The 23548-nt window shown below is 37.9% G+C and overlaps 1 protein-coding gene across 23 annotated transcripts in view; it reads right to left on the bottom strand.

Annotated features, from left to right (window-relative positions):
* The window catches only part of CaMKII (Calcium/calmodulin-dependent protein kinase II), a 397894-nt gene that overhangs the window by 106059 nt on the left and 268287 nt on the right, over positions 1–23548 (bottom strand). For 13 of the 23 annotated variants that reach the window (XM_069315749.1, XM_069315751.1, XM_069315750.1 and 10 more), the window contains one exon: positions 23063–23123. The exons of 4 other annotated variants lie outside the window; for them this stretch is intronic. In XM_069315749.1, coding sequence (XP_069171850.1) covers positions 23063–23123 — 61 coding nt within the window. The remainder of the gene's footprint in view (positions 1–23062; positions 23124–23548) is intronic. 6 more of the 23 variants (XM_069315732.1, XM_069315741.1, XM_069315745.1 and 3 more) reach the window with 1 other exon arrangement.

Raw genomic sequence — 23548 nt, 5'->3', positions numbered from 1 at the left:
AACAAAATTCTATGGCAATGGTTTCCACATTGCATTAACCATCCAAAAGTGATAAATTTCAACAAGTAAACTTCTCAAGTGATATTTGTGTGCTCCCAAGTTGTGACTGTGGACAATCACCTTGTATATGGCAATACATATTGGAACAACACAACAACATTTTTTGTTATATAAATAGTACTTGTGTTGAAACAATATAAAAAATATGATATAAATACAGCGCACCCCACCTACGAAGAGCTGGATGAGGTCTTCGAACAGTGATTGTTATATATGTGTGTGTGTGTGCTTTCTGTATCTGACTGTGTGTATACGTGTGCTGTGTGTAATACATGCAGAATAAGCCACAATTGAAAGGTGAAAATATTGCTAAAATTATTTCAACCTAATTAGTTATTTTGCTACTGATGACGATGAAGTTGGGTTGAAAATGTTTCAGCAATATTTTCACCTTTCAAATGTGATTTATTCTGCATTAATGTGATCAGCAATTATTGATAATTTCTTGCATACATACATATACATATATATATATATATATATATATATATATATATATATATATATATATATATATATATATATATATATATATATATATATATATATATATATATATATATATATATATATATATATATATATATATGTCGTACCTAGTAGCCAGAACGCACTTCTCAGCCTACTATGCAAGGCCCGATTTGCCTAATAAGCCAAGTTTTCATGAATTAATGTTTTTTCGACTACCTAACCTATCTAACCTAACCTAACCTAACTTTCTCAGCTACCTAACCTAACCTAACATATAAAGATAGGTTAGGTTAGGTTAGGTAGGGTTGGTTAGGTTCGGTCATATATCTACGTTAATTTTAACTCCAATAAAAAAAAATTGACCTCATACATAATGAAATGGGTAGCTTTATCATTTCATAAGAAAAAAATTAGAGAAAATATATTAAATCAGAAAAACTTGGCTTATTAGGCAAATCGGGCCTTGCATAGTAGGCTGAGAAGTGCGTTCTGGCTACTAGGTACGACATATATATATATACAGTATATATATATATATATATATATATATATATATATATATATATATATATATATATATATATATATATATATATATATATATATATATATATATATATATATATATATATATATATATATATATATATAGCGTATTTTTTTTAAATCTATTCAGGTGTACTGTACTTGTGATTTTTGTATATGCTACTGTATATTTTATTGATTTGCAATTAACCTAATATTAATAAGATTAAAAATTAAATAAAAAAGCACAGGAATGCAACTTAGTATCAGTTTGTGCAATAAAATTTCATTCCAAAGGGAAGACTCAAAATCAAATCAAATAAAAAAAAGACACCCAAAAGCATTGCAGTGCCGGAACGGGCTTACCACTTTCTAGGAGAGAGGACATCATATGTGCCATGGGTTTTACCACAAGACGGGAGAGGAGAAGAAGATAGAGTGGTATTAGGAACATACGCCATCACGAATGTGCAGCTTATACCCTAAATATTAGGTGATGGGGGGGGCGGGCAAAACAAGGGAGGGTTGTTTAGAGGACTAGCACTGGCAGACCTTTCCACACTTGCCAAATAGGAAAACTATTCTGCAGTAGGATGAAGGAGAGTACTCATTAGTAACATCTAAAATTATAATCTTTTAATTCTGATTATGGGACAGATGCATATATATTGTGTCCTTTTTCATATAAACTCTATTATGTTAACTAAATAAAGATATGCTGCTACTAATATTTATGGCTAATCTTAAAAGGTCTACCTGCTGACTGAAATAAAGGACTTGCAGAATTAATGACATAAACTTTGGTACAATATATTTTGGGTACTGCCAACTAAATAAGGGAGAGAGAGTACCTTTAATTTGGATATAACAGATTGTTATTTAATAAATTATAAAAAAAAATTTATACTGTTAATCACACTTGCATGAATTACTGAAAATGCTTTCTTGACTAATTATAAAAATAAACTTCACTTTAATTCACAACATAATAAAAAATATTAATTAGGTAATTAGTGACTAGGGGGTATTTTAGATTAGTGTATTCATTTAAATCTTATACTGTAGTTTGCAATAATTATAAACATAAATACTGCATATGAATCTTATATAAAGCTTAAAACATATCTTTTGTTAATGAGGAGGAATTATACAAATACTGTATATTAGTTAGTCTTACTATAGAAAATTATGCATAAAAGTATAGATAAGAAAACCAAGTAGAGGGTGGGAAGGATATGATAGGAAGCAGCTTTAATTCTCAATGGCCTGTATAAGCTGTACCACAACGGAGGTAGATTTCTCTAAACTCATAACAATAATTGTCATTTGCTTAAAGACAATTATTCATGACAACTTATTCATATGGTCCTTAAGAATTCAAGCTTGAGTGATCATTCTTTATGACTGAAAACTTTTGAACAAAACACTGTGAGAATCATTCTGAAGGCCAGATCCACTAGGTAATGCAACTGCCTTACTACAGTACTTTACAGCACAAACAGCATGTCTTTGGATCCATTGTGGCTGCCTAGTATTTAAACCCCCTCTTAAACATTCTAAAACTAAACTTGAATTGAAATTAACAGACGTAAAATATGAGAAACGTGGCAAAATCTAATTACAGTATATAATTTTATGCTATGTTTCATATCAAATTACTAATATCAAAATCTAATTATTTACTTTAAGTATTAAAAGCTGAATTAAATAAATATGAAAACTATGATGAGTAACCAGTCTGCAGGGTAATACTTGACGCCCACAATGGCCAAAAGCTCTTGCTGTATCTATCATGCATTAACTCTCATCTTACAGCCGTGAGCATCTGGAGAGTAACGGGATGTGCAAATGAAGTCAAGGGTAACATTTCATTGTAGCTCACTGATATTTATGAAACATGTGAACTATAGCGAAGATATTCTCCTAGGACTGGCATTGCAGACCAGGTTACAGTAGACAGTTAGAACAAAGGGCCATTTCAGTAATTAGTGATTAGATTCCAAGTCAGACTAGGAAATTATCGACAAAGCTAAGTTATAAATATGACATGAGAATGTTATCATTTAAGTTATCAATGGAACATCTAGCAATAAGATTACATGAATTCTAAATCATGATTTGTAAGGCACTGAGAATGATCAGTATTATTCATCTCTTGTTATAAATAAAATATTGATATATAGAAGACTTCACTGGAGTGAATAATCAAAGGTTTTAGATTATGAAAGGACAAAACAGTGAGGGAAGATATAATAATCATAAATATTATTCAGTTATAAATGTAAACAGAAGATGTCACATTCTTGTGTTCCATGATGCAAAAAGAGTCTTATTACAAACACTGTTTATACAAGTACATTTAAAGGGTTGATTTCCAACATGTCAATCATGTGAGAGGTAGCCCATAAGTACCCTTGACAGATATCAGTCATGATTGATCTAACTGTTTAAGCTTCTGATGTACAGGTTTCCTTAGTGCTACTGATGGCCTAAAAATAATTTTGTTGATAAGACTCCTTGTCTTGCAATGATACACCTTTTATGCCTACAATACATTATCAGCTATCTAAGCTATTTAATAAATAACAATACTATATGCAATATACAGAACACTATATTTGAAGTACTTTAAAAGAAAAATTAAATGATATCCTTGCCTAACTACAGTGCAAGAGCAAACTTCAAAGTATTTTAAATATAGATATTCTTAAAGAATTTTCATAATTAGATGCATAATTCAAACAAGAAAGTATAAATTTTACTAATAGAAACTAAATAATACAAAAACTATAAGAAATCTAAGAAATTCTCACCTTTTCAGTAGTTACAGACAAGAAAATCAACAGCATTCTAAATGGCCAGAAGAATGATAAGAGAGAGCCTGAGGAGCAGCAAAACTACGCCCACACCAAGGACCACCACCCCACACCAACAACCAAATACCAACAATCCTACAAATCTTAAAACTAAATTTATATACTCTACTATTAACTTATTAGGTACATATCTTTTGTAAACAATTTTTTTTATTTGAATATAAGTAATAATATTTTAGGCAACTTTTTTGAGGCAATTTCTGGGGAAAGCCCCTTGTGGTTCCCTGAAGCTTTATGCTGAGATAATTACCATCTACTGGGTCACATTAACTTTAGATTAATAAAGGCCTTCTGCAGGCTGTAGCCAGAACCTGGCCCCTCCTCACAAAGGTACAGGGAGTAGTGATACTTATTTTCATCACCTCACCAGGAAAGGCAACCAGAAAATCATTAAGTCAAAACAAACTACTGGTGAATTCAAGAGAGACTGAAGCCTCAAAACCGACCAAAAGTATTCCCCCACCTTTGTAAACAATCACATTCTCTTGGAACTAGAGCAAGTGTATTCACCTCACTTACCCCACTTGTTTACAGGGAGGGGGGGAGGTAGCCCACCAGCAGCCAGTATCTCCAAGCTCAGTTCTAGTACTGATGTAGCGGTTACCAGGTTGCCTCTCTCCCATACTGGCCCCAGCGTCCGATTTATTCAGCTAAGTGGTGGAATGTTTGCCCTTGGTGGCTTTTCCTTACATTGTGGTGTAGTGTGAGCCAGGTCTTCAGTGTACTTGGAGTTGCATATGATCAGGGTTTCCTTCCCTGGGTGTTCCCTAGCACTGTCCTTGCATTGACAAGAGTTCTCTTCTCTGGTGTGTTTGGGGGTCATTCCCTTAGCGGGTTCTCCTTGCTTGAAGTGGCCTTTGTCTTGGGGTGAGTGAAAGGTTCTTTGCCCCTCTGTATTTACCCAGGTCGGGAGTGATGTTGGCTGGTTGGTCACACTGGCGGTTCACGTGCTTAACGTTTATGATGTGATGAGGTTGGCCTTTAGAGCCACATGAATCAGGCTATGTCAGCTTACTTTTAAGTCTGGGGCAATGATATCAATGCCTTGTTGTCCTGCTTGGTATACCCTTCAGGCCCTGGAAATCTCCTGCAGGTTTGGTGGTTCTATGAATATCACCCCCAAACTGCTCTTACTTCATGTGAGTTTGAGGGTTGTTTGTCACCTGTGCTATTGGGTGACAATCACTCATTCTGCCTCTGACATACTGCCTGTTGGACCAATGATGCCTTTGAGTCCTGCGGGGTTTGTTCTCTCCAAGTGGCTCTTCTTTCTGACCCTCCTGTTGAGGTGAGGGCCTATTAGGCAGTGATTGGCTGCATGTTCATTTTGTTAGGTTGCAGCTCTACAGGTTTGCAGTTCGGAAATATGATGCTCTTTTGGCTGTGTCCTAGGCTGGGCTGATATGTGAGCAAGAAGGGGTTTTGGAGGTTGTCTCTAGGCCATATTCTTGTTTTTGTCCTGATTCCTGCAGTGTTCCCTCTTCCCTGGTAAGTTCCCATGTTCATGGGAACATGTTTTTTCTGCCTTAGCTTATTTAGCTTTAGGGAGCCACAGGGGGCTCCCCCCAAGAAAGCCAACAATGAATGTAATGAAACAATTTCTGGGCGAGCTCGTGGCTCCCGGATACCCTCCCTCCCTCCCTTCCAAGTTGTCCGATGGATGCCTCCATCTACCTTAGAACTGAGGTTGGGGAAGCTAGCTGGTGGTGGGCTACCACCCCATAAAAAAGTCAGGGAGGTGGGGCGAACAAGTTCCCGCTAGTTCCACGAGAATTCGAACATTTGTTAACATAGTTGGGGGAGTTTTTTGGTGGGTTTTGTGACATCAGTCTCTTTTCAATCCAGCAATAGTTTTTTGACTTACTGACTTTCTGGTTGCCTTCCCCAATAACATGGCAAAAATACATGTCACTGCTCCCTGTACCTCTGTGAGGGGGGCTGGATTCTGACTCCGTTCCCCCCGGTAGGCCTCTAGAACTGTACGACTGATGTGACCCAGTCAGTGGTAACCATCTCAACATATAGCTTCAGGGAGCTACTGGAGCTCACCCAGAAATTGATATTTCATTACATTCAAAGCTAGTTTTCTCTGGGGGAGCCCCAACAGTTTCCTAAAGCTATCTTACTGATCAAGTGCCTTACAGTGTCATCAATCGCAGAGTTCTTGTATTCCCTATCGGGAACCATGAGACAGAATCAGGCCCCCTCAGAAAGGCACAGGGAGCAATGGTCCATGAACACTTTATATTTAAAGTATGTCATCTTGCTATTGACCAGGGAAGGCTTCCAGAAAGATAGGCAAAGCATAACAAACTACTGCCTGGTTGAAAATGCGACCTACGCTCTCAAATTATTAAGAAAATGCTCCCACAAAGAAACAAACAAGCAAAACTTCGTCCAACTAACCCCCAGTCATTAGCTCCACCCCCACTAGGGAAGAGGGGGGACCCAACCCAGGTGAGCTGGGCAGCCTCCAGTCAGTTCTACCAAGTGGTCGCTGTCGCTCTGGCTTAGTGTTCCTGTTTTCTTTGGTGTTTTTATTCTTGCAGTGGTGTTATAAATAGAGGTGTGCATGTAGCCAGGAGTTTTCAAGTTCTGGAGCTGCATGCGCTTAGGGCCACCTTCCCTAGGCGCTCTGTAAGTACTGCCCTTGTGTGGTCAGGGTTATCTTTTCCTGGGGCATTCGGGATTCACTCCCCATTAGACGACTTCCTCACTTGTGGTGGTCTGCACCCTTGGGGTACATCATGGGCTTTGGGATTTCTGTCCTGCCCTGTGTTGGGGAAGTGTTTATTGGCTGGTGGGGTGCATTGCAGCTGTCACAACCTGATTTAAAGCTACCATATGACGAGTCAAAGTTTCTCTCCAACTGCTTGTTTGTCACTGTTGTGGGGTTTCAGGAGTTTTACTGTACTTTTGTGGTATGTACTTTCACCAGTTTTGGCAGAGGATTTCTGTTTTTCACCTCTTTAAGCTATGCCTAGAGTGTGGTAGTGGTCCTCCTCTGTTGCCTATGAGGCTTTACTGTGGCTGCTTGCAGTCAGATTGTCTGCACCTACAGTGTTTACTGGCTTAGCTGGCCCCAGTGCCTGGGCTTCCTGTAGGGAGGGGCTCATTCACCCTAAAGGCCCCTGGAAAACCCTTGCGGGCTCGGTTATACTATGGATACCACTTCCGAGTCCACTATTGCATTGTGCTAATTTGTAGGTTGCTTATCACCCCTGCCTCAGGGTTTGTTAGGGGACATGTTGCCTGTTGGGTTGGGGAATACTTACAACTCGGAGTCTTGTGGGACTTGTTCCCCACTTGTGTTCCAATCAACCCATCCCTCTTCTGATATTCTATGGGATTAAGTGGCAGCAGCATTATATAAGCGTTTCTCAGTGTTGCAACGAGCCAGGTTGGGTGCTCGTTTGAAAGCCCTGGAGCTGCCCCGCTTGAGTTTTAGGAACTCGAATTTGGGGACATTGGTTGCTTCGGCGTTTGTTCAGTCTGCACCCCTTCTTCCTTCCCAGGTGGGTGTGGTTTGCCCTTCTCCCCTCCCCATCCTTGCTACCAGCTCCCAAACATCTGAGGGTTTTGGAGTTGGGGCGGGGTTAGCTCATGACAATGCTCAGGTAGCTTCGGGGACTACTGCAACAGTTTCCAGGGCTCAGAAGGAGTCCATGTGGAGCTCTTGGATGGGTTCTATTTGACCCCACTTGAGCCCTTCTTCCTAGGAGTGATACCTGCAATGCTGCTGCCTCATTGTTGTCCCTGTTTTTCCTTCTCTGTGAGTAGTCAGCTTCAGGGAGCCAACTGGGCTCCCCACAGAAAATCATTGTTAAATGTAATGAAACGCCAGTTTCTGAGCGAGCCTCGGAAGTTCCCTGACACCCTCCCTCCCTCTGGTCAGCGGTTTTTATCATTCAAGAACTGGCTGGTGGCGGTCCAACTTACCCAGGCTGGCTCCCCCTCCCTCCCTCCCTGCAGGAGGTGTGGAGCTAATGAGGGATTAGTTGGATGAAGTTTTGCTTGTTTGTTTCTTTGTGGGAGAATTCTTGTGATAATTTGAGAGCGTAGGTAGCATTTCCAACGAGGCAGTATTTAAATTTTTGCTTTGCCTACTTTTGTGGGTGCCTTCCCTGGTCGATGGCAAAATGATATACTTGAAATGTAAAGTGTTCATGGGCCATTGCTCCCTATGCCTCTCTGAGGGGGGCCAGGTTCTGGTTCGTGGTCCCCGGTAGGCAATACAAGAACTCTGTCACTGATGACACTCAAGTAGTATGGCACTTGATCAGGCTTTAGGGAGCCTCGTGCTCACCCAGAAACTGGCGATTCATTACATTCAACGCTAGTTTTTTAAACAGACTTAATTTCGCCCATTTTAATGACTTTCATACTGAATGCTATAGGAAACTTTTGCAAAAAACTTAAATGGACAATATTTTGCCTTCAGCCAGCCACACACAAGGATATTTCACCAACTGATGGTAGGATTCTTCCATACCCCAAATAAATTTATACGTAAATGACTTACTGTATAAAGCATAAAAGTTTATATAAGAAGTTTATTTTTGAAACAATAATAAATATATTTCCTCTATGTTCAGTATTATTATTTATATTTAAAGTCAATTATAATTTAGTTATAAGTACTGTATTATAAGGCAGCATCACATTTATCATTTGTAGCTACACACAAAAAAATATCAAGCGATTACCATATCCAGTTATTTAAAAAAAAAATAATGATCTATGAAATATTTTGACAAAAATCAGTAATATATGATACTGCAAAATGACCGAAATGAGTTTAATGGTGTGGAACTCTGAAGATATGTGCTCCAGTTTTCAAATATCTCTGAACATTCTGTCTAAATTAAGCTGCAGCTATTTTAGATCTCCAAAGAGCCAGAGACGGCACAGACCAGTTTCTAAGCAATGAGCATCATCAACATGTCACATCCCAACACTTCAAGAAGTAGAAAACAAACTACAGGCATCAGCACCTAAGGATCAAGGGTATTGCTATTAGATAACACTACATGTAATTAACTCTATGCATATTTTGTTTATTGCACATTAGTAGTGCAATCATATATTAGTTAATATACTGTAATAGTAAGATACTGTTAATTTAATTAGTGCTTCTAATATCTGATACCCTTAAGCCTTAGCAGACAATGGTGAAGGCAACTGATTGTTATCCAGATCAGTATCTTGTTCTGGCTCTAATCTGCATAATGAATATAACATGTATTAAAACATTAAGAAATTTATCCTTCAAGCAGTGACCCCCACAGCAACTGTTTGTCTAAACATAATATACCATTGGCATTAGCTGAAGACTTCACTCATTGTGACATTCACCTGGCATTTCTATTTTGATGTGCTAGAGATAAATCCCAGCAAACACTGCTAGGTACTACTACAAAATTAAATAGCCATTATAGTATGCACTACCTTACTACAGATAAATATCTGTTATACCCCGTCTTTTTTGCAAATCATATGCTCATGGAGCTATTAACTTACAAACACTATTTTCACTGCAAATAAATACTTTGCACCACTCATAATCTCTGCACGCTTTACCACATGCTTTTCTTCTTAAATTATTAAATAAAGAATACATTATTTTGCTTCTAGTTAGTCCTCTGAATTAACACTTTCGCGCTATCTGAACGCGCCGGCGCGTCCGGTTTCGTCTAACGTAAACGCATAGTGGACATAAAGTTATGTCAACTTTTAAAATATTTGTATAAAATTCAATTTTTATCCGATTTACTTTGGGTTTGTTTTAAACTGCGCGCTATGAGGCTCTCTTTCTCACCACTAGGCTGCATGGTACAATAAGTTCATGAAAGGTGTGGATAACTTCGATCAAATGGTATTTTGTCCCAAACGGGTTGCAGGTGGGTGACTTTAGCCGTTTATACTGGTAATGCTTCCCCCATATCATGTATTATATGCATATGTCTGTTTAGGGAATTTTATTCCGATCAATATACAACCAAAAATAACTGTGTGCAACAAGTATAAACTTGACAAACATAACAAAAGTAAAAACATTTCGTGTGTGTTTGATGCTCACTGATATGTTCCAGCGTTGTTTTATATTTGGCGCTATTCTAACTTACGCTTTGTTGATATTTTTTACCTATGGGCACATAGAACATTCTATTGCGAACACATTGACACAAAAATGAATGACGTACATAGAAAATTAATGTCATGAGAGTGAAATAAGTATAACCTTTCAAAGCGCCGTGCGTCGTCCCGTCACCGATACCGGGTAACAATTTCACCACTTCCCACACTCTTGCGGGCGGGCCGCACTCATTATTCTACGCTTATATTCATATCACCATGTTGGGAATTTCATTGCGAGTCCATTGATACCAAAATTAACGCTGTAGAACAAGTGTGGAGGTGATTACAATCCCAAGAGTAAAAACATTTTGTTGCTGATGGGCGCTCACGGCGAGTCATCTTCGTAGTTATTTATTTGGTGCTGGTATCCCTATACGTTTCGTGACTTTTTTTACTGATGTTCTTCTAGAGAATTTTATTGCGAACACGTTGGTACCAAAATGAAATACGTAGCATGAGAACTAAGGTCAGAAGAGTAAAAAGAGTATACACATTTTTGTTTTTACGCTTAAGCGATAAAAACGCAGCGCGCACATTCGGTTGGCTGAGTGACCTTTGCGGAGAGCGCGAAAGTGTTAACAAAATGTGTAGTAAGCAAGATAATTAAATTTTTAATAAATAAAACAATTGACTAGATAGTAATAAAATGACTGAGTAAATGTAGTGTTCTGAAATTTCCTAATCAGTTGCTCCCTAAGGAAGGTCCTTTCTGGTCCCATTAAAATGGATGAAAGATACTCAGGGAAGGCCAGCAGTCTGCACTAGTGCAGTCAGGATCTTTACAAATGTCTCCTCAACATCATACTAGTCCTAGGGAGCTGCAGTACAGCTATAAAATTTAGTCTAGTCATGACTGACTTCCACAAGGTTCATTCATAATCGCTCAGTGTTCTTCAAAGCTCTATTTGGCATGAGAGGGCACTCAAGTAGCACTCTTACTAACTGGCTGTTGGGCCATTAGGCTGCTACCCCCAGTCAATGCAGGGTTCCCTAATTCTAGTCCCCATACATTCTTCCTAACTGGTTCCAGTGTCAGTTGAAATACCTGGAAATTGGAATTCAGTTAAGTGACAGATTTTATTCTTAGAAACTTCGATTTCAATGTGTAGTGAGCTTATGCTTTTAGCAACGCTTCTTGAGCGTGTATTTATTTACAATCTATTTCTGTGTTTCTGGTCTTTGTAAATTGACCAGTTCTCCAGAGATACCCACTCTGTATTGATCTTGTTTGTTCTTTGGCTCTGGGGCTTCTCCATTTGCATTTGTAGTTTTTTAGAACTTTATTCTGGGACTTTAAAAAAACCCATTAGGACACAGTTTACAGAATCTGCTGCCATAAAGCCCTACAACACCAACAAAGAAAATCAAGGAAAATGAATGATTGCAACACCTCTGGCTAAATTAACATTTAAAAAATATGCATTGTAACAAAATCTCTAACCTCCTTGACCTCACGACTTCTAATTGTTTCTTTTTTATAAGTACTAGCCCCGTTAATCTCCATTAACACTTTCGCGCTCTCCGCAAAGGTCACTCAGCCAACCGAATGTGCGCGCTGCGTTTTTATCGCTTAAGCGTAAAAACAAAAATGTGTATACTCTTTTTACTCTTCTGACCTTAGTTCTCATGCTACGTATTTCATTTTGGTACCAACGTGTTCGCAATAAAATTCTCTAGAAGAACATTAGTAAAATAAGTCACGAAACATAGAGGGATACCAGCACCAAATAAATAACTACGTAGATGACTCGCCGTGAGCGCCCATCAGCAACAAAATGTTTTTACTCTTGGGATTGTAATCACCTCCACACTTGTTCTACAGCGTTAATTTTGGTATCAATGGACTCGCAACGAAATTCCCAACACGGTGATATGAATATAAGCATAGAATAATGATGCAGCCCGCCCGCAAGAGTGTGGGAAGTGGTGAAATTGTTACCCGGTATCGGTGACGGGACGACGCACGGCGCTTTGAAAGTTTATACTTATTTCACTCTCATGACATTAATTTTCTATGTACGTCATTCATTTTTATGTCAATGTGTTCGCAATAGAATGTTCTATGTGCCCATAGGTAAAAAATATCAACAAAGCGTAAGTTAGAATAGCGACAAATATAAAACAACGCTGGAACATATCAGTGAGCGTCAAACACACACGAAATATTTTTACTTTTGTTATGTTTGTCAAGATTATACTTGTTGCACACAGTTATTTTTGGTTGTATATTGATCGGAATAAAATTCCCTAAACAGACATATGCATATAATACATGATATGGGGGAAGAATTACCAGTATAAACGGCTAAAGTCACCCACCTCTGTCTCTGTCTCAGGAATCTGTACACCAGTTGATTGACAGTTGAGAGGCGGGACAAAAGAGCCAAAGCTCAACCCCCGCAAGCACAATTAGGTGAGTACAATTAGGTGAGTACCTGCAACCCGTTTGGGACAAAATACCATTTGATCGAGGTTATCCACACCTTTCATGAACTTATTGTACCATGCAGCCTAGTGGTGAGAAAGAGAGCCTCATGGCGCGCAGTTTGAAACAAACCCAAAGTAAATCGGATAAAAATTGAATTTTATACAAATATTTTAAAAGTAGACATAACTTTATGTCCACTATGCGTTTACGTTAGACGAAACCGAACGCGCCGGCGCGTCCAGATAGCGCGAAAGTGTTAATGTTAATAAGTAACCTTTACAGGCAAAAGATAAGCACTTAGCTCTCTATTCAACCACTGCAAGCTGGATTGAGTATTACTGCAGTGCCTGAAGAGAGCCCTGACACACCAGTATGGAACATCTATGTGCCTCAAGTGTCTGATCCTCTCCAATGGGACCAGAAAGTAACTTGTCTCAAGATGTACCTGAGTACACCACTGAGCAAGACAATTTTATAGTCAATAAGAGCCTTATTCATAACCAAATAACTTGTGGAAAATGCATAGCATTATAGCTTATTTAATTCAAAACCTAAGTATTCATAGGATCAAATACAATTAATGAATTGTTATACATTTTTTCAATGTGGAAATATTGGCTTTATCACCAAGCATCCAAATTCTAAATCAATATGGCCCCCGTGTTAACAATGAAAATGATTATCATAGCTCTTTTATTACGGGTCCCTCTAATTTAAATATAAAAACCTGAGTCACGATGGACTAAGCAGAATTGTGATGAGACCAGCGAGGTGTGGAGTGAAGACTCACACAACAAGGTGTGGAGTGAAGACTCACACAACAAGGTGTCGAGAGAAGACTCACACAAGGTGTGGAGTGAAGACTCACACAAGGTGTGGAATGAAGACTCACACAACAAGGTGTCGAGAGAAGACTCACACAAGGTGTGGAGTGATGACTCACACAACAAGGTGTGGAGTGAAGACTCACACAAGGTGTGGAGTGATGACTCACACAACAAGGTGTTGAGAGAAGACTCACACAAGGTGTGGAGTGAAGACTCACACAACAAGGTGTTGAGAGAAGACTCACACAAGGTGTGGAGTGAAGACTCACACAACAAGGTGTCGAGAGAAGACTCACACAAGGTGTGGAGTGAAGACTCACACAACAAGGTGTCGAGAGAAGACTCACACAAGGTGTGGAGTGAAGACTCACACAACAAGGTGTTGAGAGAAGACTCACACAAGGTGTGGAGTGATGACTCACACAACAAGGTGTTGAGAGAAGACTCACACAAGGTGTGGAGTGATGACTCACACAACAAGGTGTGGAGTGAAGACTCACACAACAAGGTGTTGAGAGAAGACTCACACAAGGTGTGGAGTGATGACTCACACAACAAGGTGTCGAGAGAAGACTCACACAAGGTGTGGAGTGAAGACTCACACAACAAGGTGTCGAGAGAAGACTCACACAACAAGGTGTGGAGTGAAGACTCACACAACAAGGTGTGGAGTGAAGACTCACACAACAAGGTGTGGAGTGAAGACTCACACAACACGGTGTGGAGTGAAGACTCACACAACAAGGTGTGGAGTGAAGACTCACACAAGGTGTGGAGTGAAGACTCACACAACAAGGTGTGGAGTGAAGACTCACACAAGGTGTGGAGTGAAGACTCACACAACAAGGTGTGGAGTGAAGACTCACACAAGGTGTGGAGTGATGACTCACACAACAAGGTGTGGAGTGAAGACTCACACAACAAGGTGTGGAGTGAAGACTCACACAACAAGGTGTGGAGTGAAGACTCACACAAGGTGTGGAGTGAAGACTCACACAACAAGGTGTGGAGTGATGACTCACACAAGGTGTGGAGTGAAGACTCACACAAGGTGTGGAGTGAAGACTCACACAACAAGGTGTGGAGTGATGACTCACTCAACAAGGTGTGGAGTGAAGACTCACACAACAAGGTGTGGAGTGATGACTCACACAACAAGGTGTGGAGTGATGACTCACACAACAAGGTGTGGAGTGATGACTCACACAACAAGGTGTGGAGTGATGACTCACACAACAAGGTGTGGAGTGATGACTCACACAACAAGGTGTGGAGTGATGACTCACACAACAAGGTGTGGAGTGATGACTCACACAACAAGGTGTGGAGTGATGACTCACACAACAAGGTGTGGAGTGATGACTCACACAACAAGGTGTGGAGTGATGACTCACACAACAAGGTGTGAAGTGATGACTCACACAACAAGGTGTGGAGTGATGACTCACACAACAAGGTGTGGAGTGATGACTCACACAACAAGGTGTGGAGTGATGACTCACACAACAAGGTGTGGAGTGAAGACTCACACAACAAGGTGTGGAGTGATGACTCACACAACAAGGTGTGGAGTGATGACTCACACAACAAGGTGTGGAGTGATGACTCACACAACAAGGTGTGGAGTGATGACTCACACAACAAGGTGTGGAGTGATGACTCACACAACAAGGTGTGGAGTGAAGACTCACACAAGGTGTGGAGTGATGACTCACACAACAAGGTGTGGAGTGATGACTCACACAACAAGGTGTGGAGTGATGACTCACACAACAAGGTGTGGAGTGATGACTTGCATAACAAGGTGTGGAGTGAAGACTCACACAACTCATATACTGTACTACTATACTAATATTTACATATATAGTACACAAATTTGTTAATACTATAAGAATGCAAGAGTATTTGGCATTCCTGGAGAGGTTCTTGGGAGTGGAGGCTAATTTAGGAATGTTGATAGAGGGAAAATTATTATAAACTTTAAATAGGTAATGAAGTCAGAAAGGCAGACAGAAGAGGTTTGAGTTCTTTGATGGTTATACTGTATATTTTTGGAATAAAAATTGAATGCTAAGTGAGGCAACCTCACTTAGCAGAACTTAACCTCAAGAGAACTATCTTCTTCTTGAGGTTACCTAGAGATGATTTATACAAATAAAATGGCAAATGGTTGAAGATACATTTGTGTCTATGGGTGTAACGGCAATAGTCTCTGTAAAGAACAGAATTTGGAAGTCCTAAAGAAGTCATAAATGCAAATGCATGTTATTATAATATTATAAATGTTGTATTTGCTTGAATTTTTACAATACACTCAACTTTCAGTGTTGAGTGGCTTTAATTTATGTAGAATTAATTTATACAGTGCACTTAACTTCCAGTTCTATGTGGCTTTACGTCATTCATTTTTCAAGCAATAATTAGACTATTAAAGCATACTTTGCTCAAAATATGGTTCTGCAGAGATTGTGGGTGATGCAAGTCATTGTTGCCATAACGGGCATGTTACTCTCAGAACTTTGTCATTGAATATCACTTGCATTGTATTAATGTTGAATTTTGGTGAAAAGGTTCACCCAAAACATAATTCCTATCACAATTGGTTGTTCATGTAAGGTATATGATCCACTGTCACATGAAACTATCTGCCACGATGATATTGTGGTACCAAAACAACAACAAATGTTCAAGCATCCCTGTAGGTTTATAACCAGTGCTAAGGTGTCACAGATTACTCAGTCTAACCCAAAATGACTAACAGTGGAGCATTTATATAATTCTCAACCTATCCCCCCTTTTCATGGCATCATTAACTCATTAAACTATGCATTTTGACTGCCTAGATGGGGTGCATAATAAATAAACTAAACTAACTAGATGCCATCACCCCAACCAGTAGGTAGCAGCATCATGTGCAATACAAGGTTCCAAGATCCTGACATCATGTCTTCCCAAATAAGTGTTTGGGAAGACATCGAGTTTGCAGGAACATGCCGCCTGCTGACCCAGGTGGAAAAGAAAAAGCTTCTTTTGTAGACCTCAGAATCACCAAGAGTTAATGGGTCTGACCTGGTCTCAGGTGGTGGTGGTATGCTATTGTCAACTCGTGGGGCTCAGTGTGGGTGTTTGCTTTGTAGGGCTCGTACTGTGGCAGAGTTTCTAGAAGCAATTTTCTCATCACTGTGATGACTCGAATAACACCTGCTGTATTTCTCTTTTTAAATTTTCTTAGTGATTTGTGCTCTGATTTTGTATGTTTCCGATTTATTGTTATTACCATTTTTGAGATAGGTGTGTTTTGCTCGAGGTGGCAGGTGAAATAGGTTATCTCCCCCCCCCCCCACCCCACCTTGGGTATTCATTTTTTGCCCTAATGATCGAGGATGAAAATGATTTGTTCCTTCTTGGAGGGTCAGTGAGGCATACATTGCCAAACAAAAGGACATAATGCCATGCTTTAATAGTTTCTGGAGTATCATTGACCCTTTTCAAAATATTTGAGTTTGGCTGCTGCATTGGGGTGGGATGGGGCTGCTTTTGGGGTGTGAGGTAATGTTCTAACATATGTCGCTATGATCGCTTGAGTGAGGTTTTCAGATGAGATTTTTTTAAGTTAATGGGAGTGACTTCCCTAACTGTTAATGGTAACTGGCCACTGCTTCTCTTTGGAGGTTGGTTGGAACGTCTGCATCTTGCCTCATTGAAAGTGTGTATGCGAATGCCTCCCTTATTGTTTATGGTGGTGTTTTTGTTACAAATGCTGCAAAAGACTTTTAAAGGAGTAGTTGCTACCACCACAAGGCTTGCAGGGTCCTGCCTGTCTACTGGGACCCCTTTCATTTCAACTTCGTTGAGAGGGTTTAACTGTGCATTATGATGGGAGTCTAGATACATGCTAATGACTTGTATATACTCACACAAGATGCATTCGTAATAAGCATGAACTGACTGCACAGTGAAAATACAGTACATGTAATGTCAAAGGACGAACATGTCACTTAATTGAATCCTTGACACTGCTTGCCCTTCTGACATGGAGACCAATCAGGAAAAATGTGAGGGTCGAGACAGGAATTCAGTACTATATTAGTACACTGTACATGCTGCTGTCTGGTGGGGGCTGAAAAGTAGCAACACGGTGGGCCAACTGGTAGATAGTGAGAGCACTACTTAGCAGTCCCTTTGATAACAAGATAGGACTGGGAAGGGCTCTGAGAGTTTATGAGTGAACTTTCTGTCGTCACCTTGGGGTGGACTGAGCTTTTCTCCAATGCCTCCCTAGCCACAAGTATGACCTGACTGGGAGGTTTACAAAGATCTATGTGGTACTGGTGCAGAATGTCACCCTGCCCTGACCTGCATAATTCTCTCCAATAGAACAGGAAAAATCTTGCTTTATTTACCTCATTTATCTGAATGGGGTAAATCAAAAAAACTTCAAACACTTATACAAAATAAAGAAATGATAAATACATATACTGTGTAGTACTGAATATATAATTATATGTACTTGAAATACTGTTATTCACTGACTAGTCAACAGTTATATACTATATTAATGAAACTAAAAATATACTTTTCTTTGTCATTTTCATATGTTGTTTGAATTTAACTTTTTTCCCCAGTTTATAGAATTAATATGTTCTGAAAAATAATGGCAGATTACTTAAATATTAAATCCATACCAACCACTTAAACCGAGAAACAAGAGTCTGGAAGCTAATGCCATTGATATATGTGATACACTCACACAACACAAATGTGGTGGATATTGTGGGCATTCCTTCCTGGACTGCAGTGATACCCTTGGGTCAATGGCACCGGCACTCCCTCATGGTCGGCACCTTGGCACTCTTCTCAATAACGCGGGTTGTTATATATTTCCCACAAAGAGTATCCTTACATTAATTTTAATCTAAAATATCTAATATCACAAGATGTGTAAAGCAAATTAAGATTGCACTGTCAATCAATTCTAACTCAAATTTTCCTCTGCATTAATATTTTTCAAATTTAAAGTAGAATAACAAAACCTAAATAAAATTTGTATAATATATGTTACTTCTCAATATGTATCAATTACTGTACAGTATTTTCATAATTGTGTATCAGCAGACTACTACAAGGGTTGCACTTCCAAGACAATTATGTTATAGGCATCAACAAAAGCTATTATCATATACTGCACACTAAGACAAGGGTTACAATGACTGCATTTATATCTAAGAGCACTCACTACCTCATCTTGAGTGGTCATTTGTGACATAACTCGCACTGTGTAAATGCCATCATACAATCCCTCATATAGTGTCCAGCACCTTCATAACATAGATATCACAAGCAAACACCTGCAGAAATATCACACTGAAGATGCTGTGTATGTATATATATATATATATATATATATATATATATATATTTATTTACACACAGTAGAATATAAAAAAGTTAAATGGAGAGAGGTTAAGATGAGTATTATGTTTTATAGCAATAAAAATACTTGTACACCTTTAAATTTAGGAAATTATGCCAAGTATTATCTAATACATCATTATATGATGCTCAATTATTTATGAAAGATTAGTTTTAGAAAATTGCTACGAGTATATAAATGAAGTCAATAATATACACACAAACTTGAAAATACAACCCATAAAATTTATATTTTAAACTACACATTTTTTATCTACACAACAACATCAATCAATTAAGGCACTATTGCTACACACACAGATCAACAGAGACAAAAATGTGAGAAAATGGCACTGGGTGAAGTTTATACAATAATTATATATATATATATATATATATATATATATATATATATATATATATATATATATATATATATATTTTTTTTTTTTTTTATAATATATATATTTTATTTTTATAATTTTTATTAATTAATATAATATTAATTAATATTAATTAATATTAATATTTTTATATATATATATATATATATATATATATATATATATATATATATATATACATATATATATTATATATATATATATATATATATATATATATATATATATATATATATATATATATATATATATATATATATATATTATATATATATATATATATATATATATATATATATATATATATATATATATATATATATATATATATATATATATATATATATATGTATTGTTATTGCCATCAAGTTAAAAATACAACCTGTGTATTATTTTTAAACAACTGTTTAAGAGAAAGTAAACTTTAGAGTAATTTATTTTACTTTAGTTAAAGGGTAGGATACAAAATATTGCATGTGAATTCATGATGTTGTATGGTAAATAATTATTTTTAGTATTACATATAATTATCTCAATTTCAATAATTTTTTTAAGGAACTCTTTCTGAAGACAAGACTTCCTAAATTAACTGATATCAGATGTACCAAATGTGCTACAGTGCACTCTTAGTCTTAAATAAATGTGAATAAATGCACCATTAGTACAGTAACATTTTCTGGAATCACTTATACGAATTTTAAATGTGAATTCTTAATAGTTTGTGAAGTGATGCTGCTGCTGTACTATAATAGAGTGCCCTGTCACACCACTTATGCGACTTAGTTGGTCACAAATGGTTCTTAAGATTCCTTGCCATATGATGTGGAACACGACAGACACCAGAGGTAACATGATGCACTGCAACGGCTAAAACTGTGCACGGAGAAAACACAAGAACTGTAGTGGTAAAACACTTCCACCACAGCTTGTGTACCATAGCAGTGTGGAACACTTCTACCACAGCTTGTGTACCACAGCAGTGTGGAACACTTCCACCACAGCTTGTGTACCACAGCAGTGTGGAACACTTCCACCACAGCTTGTGTACCACAGCAGTGTGGAACACTTCCACCACAGTTTGTGTACCATAGCAGTGTGCTTACACTAATTATTTTCTAATACTGTAGTATATATATATTCCTACATATGGAATCCCTCTCATGCTCACTCACTTTCTCCATACTTTCCATTTTTGCTTTTACTTATTTCATACCAGGGATGATACGTAGAACTGTACAGATCTGTCTATTTGTCTTCCATCTATCCATCTATCTGTCCATCATCTATCATCTATCTATATATCTATCTATCCATCTATCTGTACATCTATCTACAGTATCTATATCTATCCATCCACCCTTCCACTATCCTTCATTTCCCTTCCCACATACTCCCCCCATTTCCTGTCCCCCACATTCTTTCCCTTCCAATGTCCCTCTCCTCCCCCTCCTCCTTCCCCACCTCTCCTTCATCTCTCAGAAAATATATTATTAAGAAGCACTGAAAGAACTGTATGAGTTTAAGAACTTATATTATTATGGCATTAAAACCTGCACCTTAATTACATACCATATTTCACACTTGCCTCTCACCCTTAAGGCCAAGAAAATAAAGTAAGGGTCTTTATTATTATTAATAATTCTTAACGCATTTAATTTAGGCCTACCCCGACCAGCCTATGTATGTCCCATACACCAGGCAATTATCCCTGCAAATTTGAGTGAGGCTAGCCCCAAACATCTGGTTTGCAACTCCAGATGGAGAGACAAGACTGACATTCTCTTTTATAGCATAGATTAACCTAATTATACACTCTCTTTTCTCTATCATCCACTATTTCAATCAGTTTCTTTATCATAATACTGTAGTGTCAGATACATAATCCTCTCAATCAACCAGTCAGTCTCTTGAACATTATGGTACCGGAGACACAATTACTCCTTTTATCCTCCCATATAATCAGTCATTTGACTATGGTGATATTTGGGACATAATCCGCCCAATTGATCAATCAGTCCCAAGACTATTGCAATTCTAGGGATTGCAATAGACTGGGATCCCACTCAGTCCCCCCAATTCCCCCCCACTCAGTCAACCACTCCCTTAAACATTACAGTGCCACAAACATTATTCTCACAAGCAATCAATTTCTTGAGCATTATAATGCCAGTTACATTATATGCTAAATTGATCAATCATTACTTTGAATATTATGTTACTAGAGACATAATCCTTCAAATCAATTAATCAGTCTCCTGAACATTATAGTGACCTAAAATCTCCCAATCAACCTATTCCTTGAATATTATGCTGCCAAACACATAATCAATCAATCAATCTAATCTAATCTTTATTCATAAATGTTTGTTTTGCACATTTATAATTGGGTTAGTTTATATAAATTTACATAAATTATTTATTTTTCTTAATCAATCTGGCCTTATAACATTATATTGCCATATATACTGAATATAATGTTCCTAATAAATCAAACAGTCCCCTTGAATAATATGGTACCAGAGATATAAACCTCCCATTAATTCCATCATTCCTTGAACATTTTGACCACTTGTTGTCTCCTACCCTTTGTCTCCACGCTGTTTTCTCGTAGATTTTCTGGAACCACTTGCCAAGTTTGCCACCTTGTCACTTTCTATGAGAATGATCAGCATTATCACAAGATCTCTTACTACTGTTTTGTTTCATATTAACATTCCTTTCTGTAATTATTTTATCCAACTTTCCAACCACTCTTCCATTCATTACCCTTTCTCTTATTTCACCTTGAATATTTCCATTTGTATCTATAACTACTGCCTAGTATTTAAGGCTTTTTACCTCTTCCAGTTAAAATACCTTGTCCTGCCAGTATACGTCACCCTGTCCCCCACTCCATATAAAGGTTTAAATTAGTTCTACAATCAACAACAAAGGGCCTACTTGGCTTAAAATTTACATACTTATAGGAAATGCTAATTTAGTGTATTTTATCTATATTTAGTGTAATTTATCTGACAGTGTTGATAAAAACACCGCCAATAGAAAGTTTTAATGTGAGTGAAACAGTATCCACAAAAAGTTCCTATTCTCAATGTTTTTTCTATACAATAGTATAATTTATGTGCTTTTAAAAATAGTAAATACTCTCTCATGATGCCTATTAAGATGCTGTTCTCTTTGTGGTTTCATGCCACTTCCTGAACACTTATTCAGGGCTTTGTGTACCAGTTATCAACCACTAAGCCTTTATGAAACTAAAAAGATAACCAAACTATTTTTGAACATATGCTCTTCTGTTCATTCAGGTCTCTGCAATGTTCCATCATATTGGTGTTTTAATACTAAAGGTGTGACAGGCTATTCTTTTATGTCTGAGGCAATGCATTTTAAGCATCAACACAGGTGTGTCTGTTTATTTTCTACTATAGAGGCCACGAGTGAAATGACCATAAGCCATTAGGGCAAATACACTGATAATTTATAAATTTACAAGGATCATGACCCAAAGGAGTGCAAAAATCTGATATAAGGAGTGCTCATACCACTGGCCCCGGTTCCTCATCCTGACCAGTCTAGCAATAAAAGTTATGTGGTCCTTAAGAAAAATGCAAATTCTACATACTGTACCAATACTTTTGTGTTATTTCTTCTGCAAGGATGTGTGCATTAATTATTGAATATACTGCAGTAACACTGTCTTCAGTACTTCCATAAGTGATATGAGACTAGTTCTACTTATCCCACTCCAATTCAAGTGCTATGCTGACTTTTCAGTTTCTAACAATTCTATGACATAAATGCACAACACTACCTTGGAGTGAGTAAGGATAAAGGCCTAAACTGGGCAAGGAGAACCAAGAGCCAGTCGGTTTGGGAGAGTGGGTAGGGTCTCACTGCCGCCTAGATGGGATGCCCACTTACCCTGTGCTTCGTACTTACTGGAGAAGTTGCGAGTCGCCAGCATTGTCGTCAGGATCGCACCCTGCAACACGGCAACCAACGGTAAGGGCTCGGACAGGAACAGGAGGATAGGGAGTAGGAGGACTGAGAGATACAGGAAGGAATGTGGAGGATAAAATAATAATGAAGAGCTTTGAAGCATGAGTTAGTATAGAGAGTTACAGTACTAAAGATAGTTTACAAAGATTTGAACATAAAGCAGGAACAGCACAAGATATGGTAAATCTTAAGGAATAAAATAGAAGAAGTGAATGATAAGTGAAGCATTAGGTATTATGGAGAGTGGGTGAGGGTAAGGATGTTGGTTGGGGAACTGTTGGCTGTAGACCAGGCACCCAAGATCGCAGACGGAGCAGAAGAGGTCAGTAAAATAAAAATAAAGCATCACACGTGTTAAAAAGTAGTAAAGTTAAAAGACAAACCGTGATATGTAACAAAATACGACAT

The sequence above is a fragment of the Procambarus clarkii genome, chromosome 82, assembly GCF_040958095.1.
Source record: "Procambarus clarkii isolate CNS0578487 chromosome 82, FALCON_Pclarkii_2.0, whole genome shotgun sequence".
NCBI lineage: Eukaryota > Metazoa > Arthropoda > Malacostraca > Decapoda > Cambaridae > Procambarus > Procambarus clarkii.
This window is presented reverse-complemented; position numbering and strand designations above follow the sequence as displayed.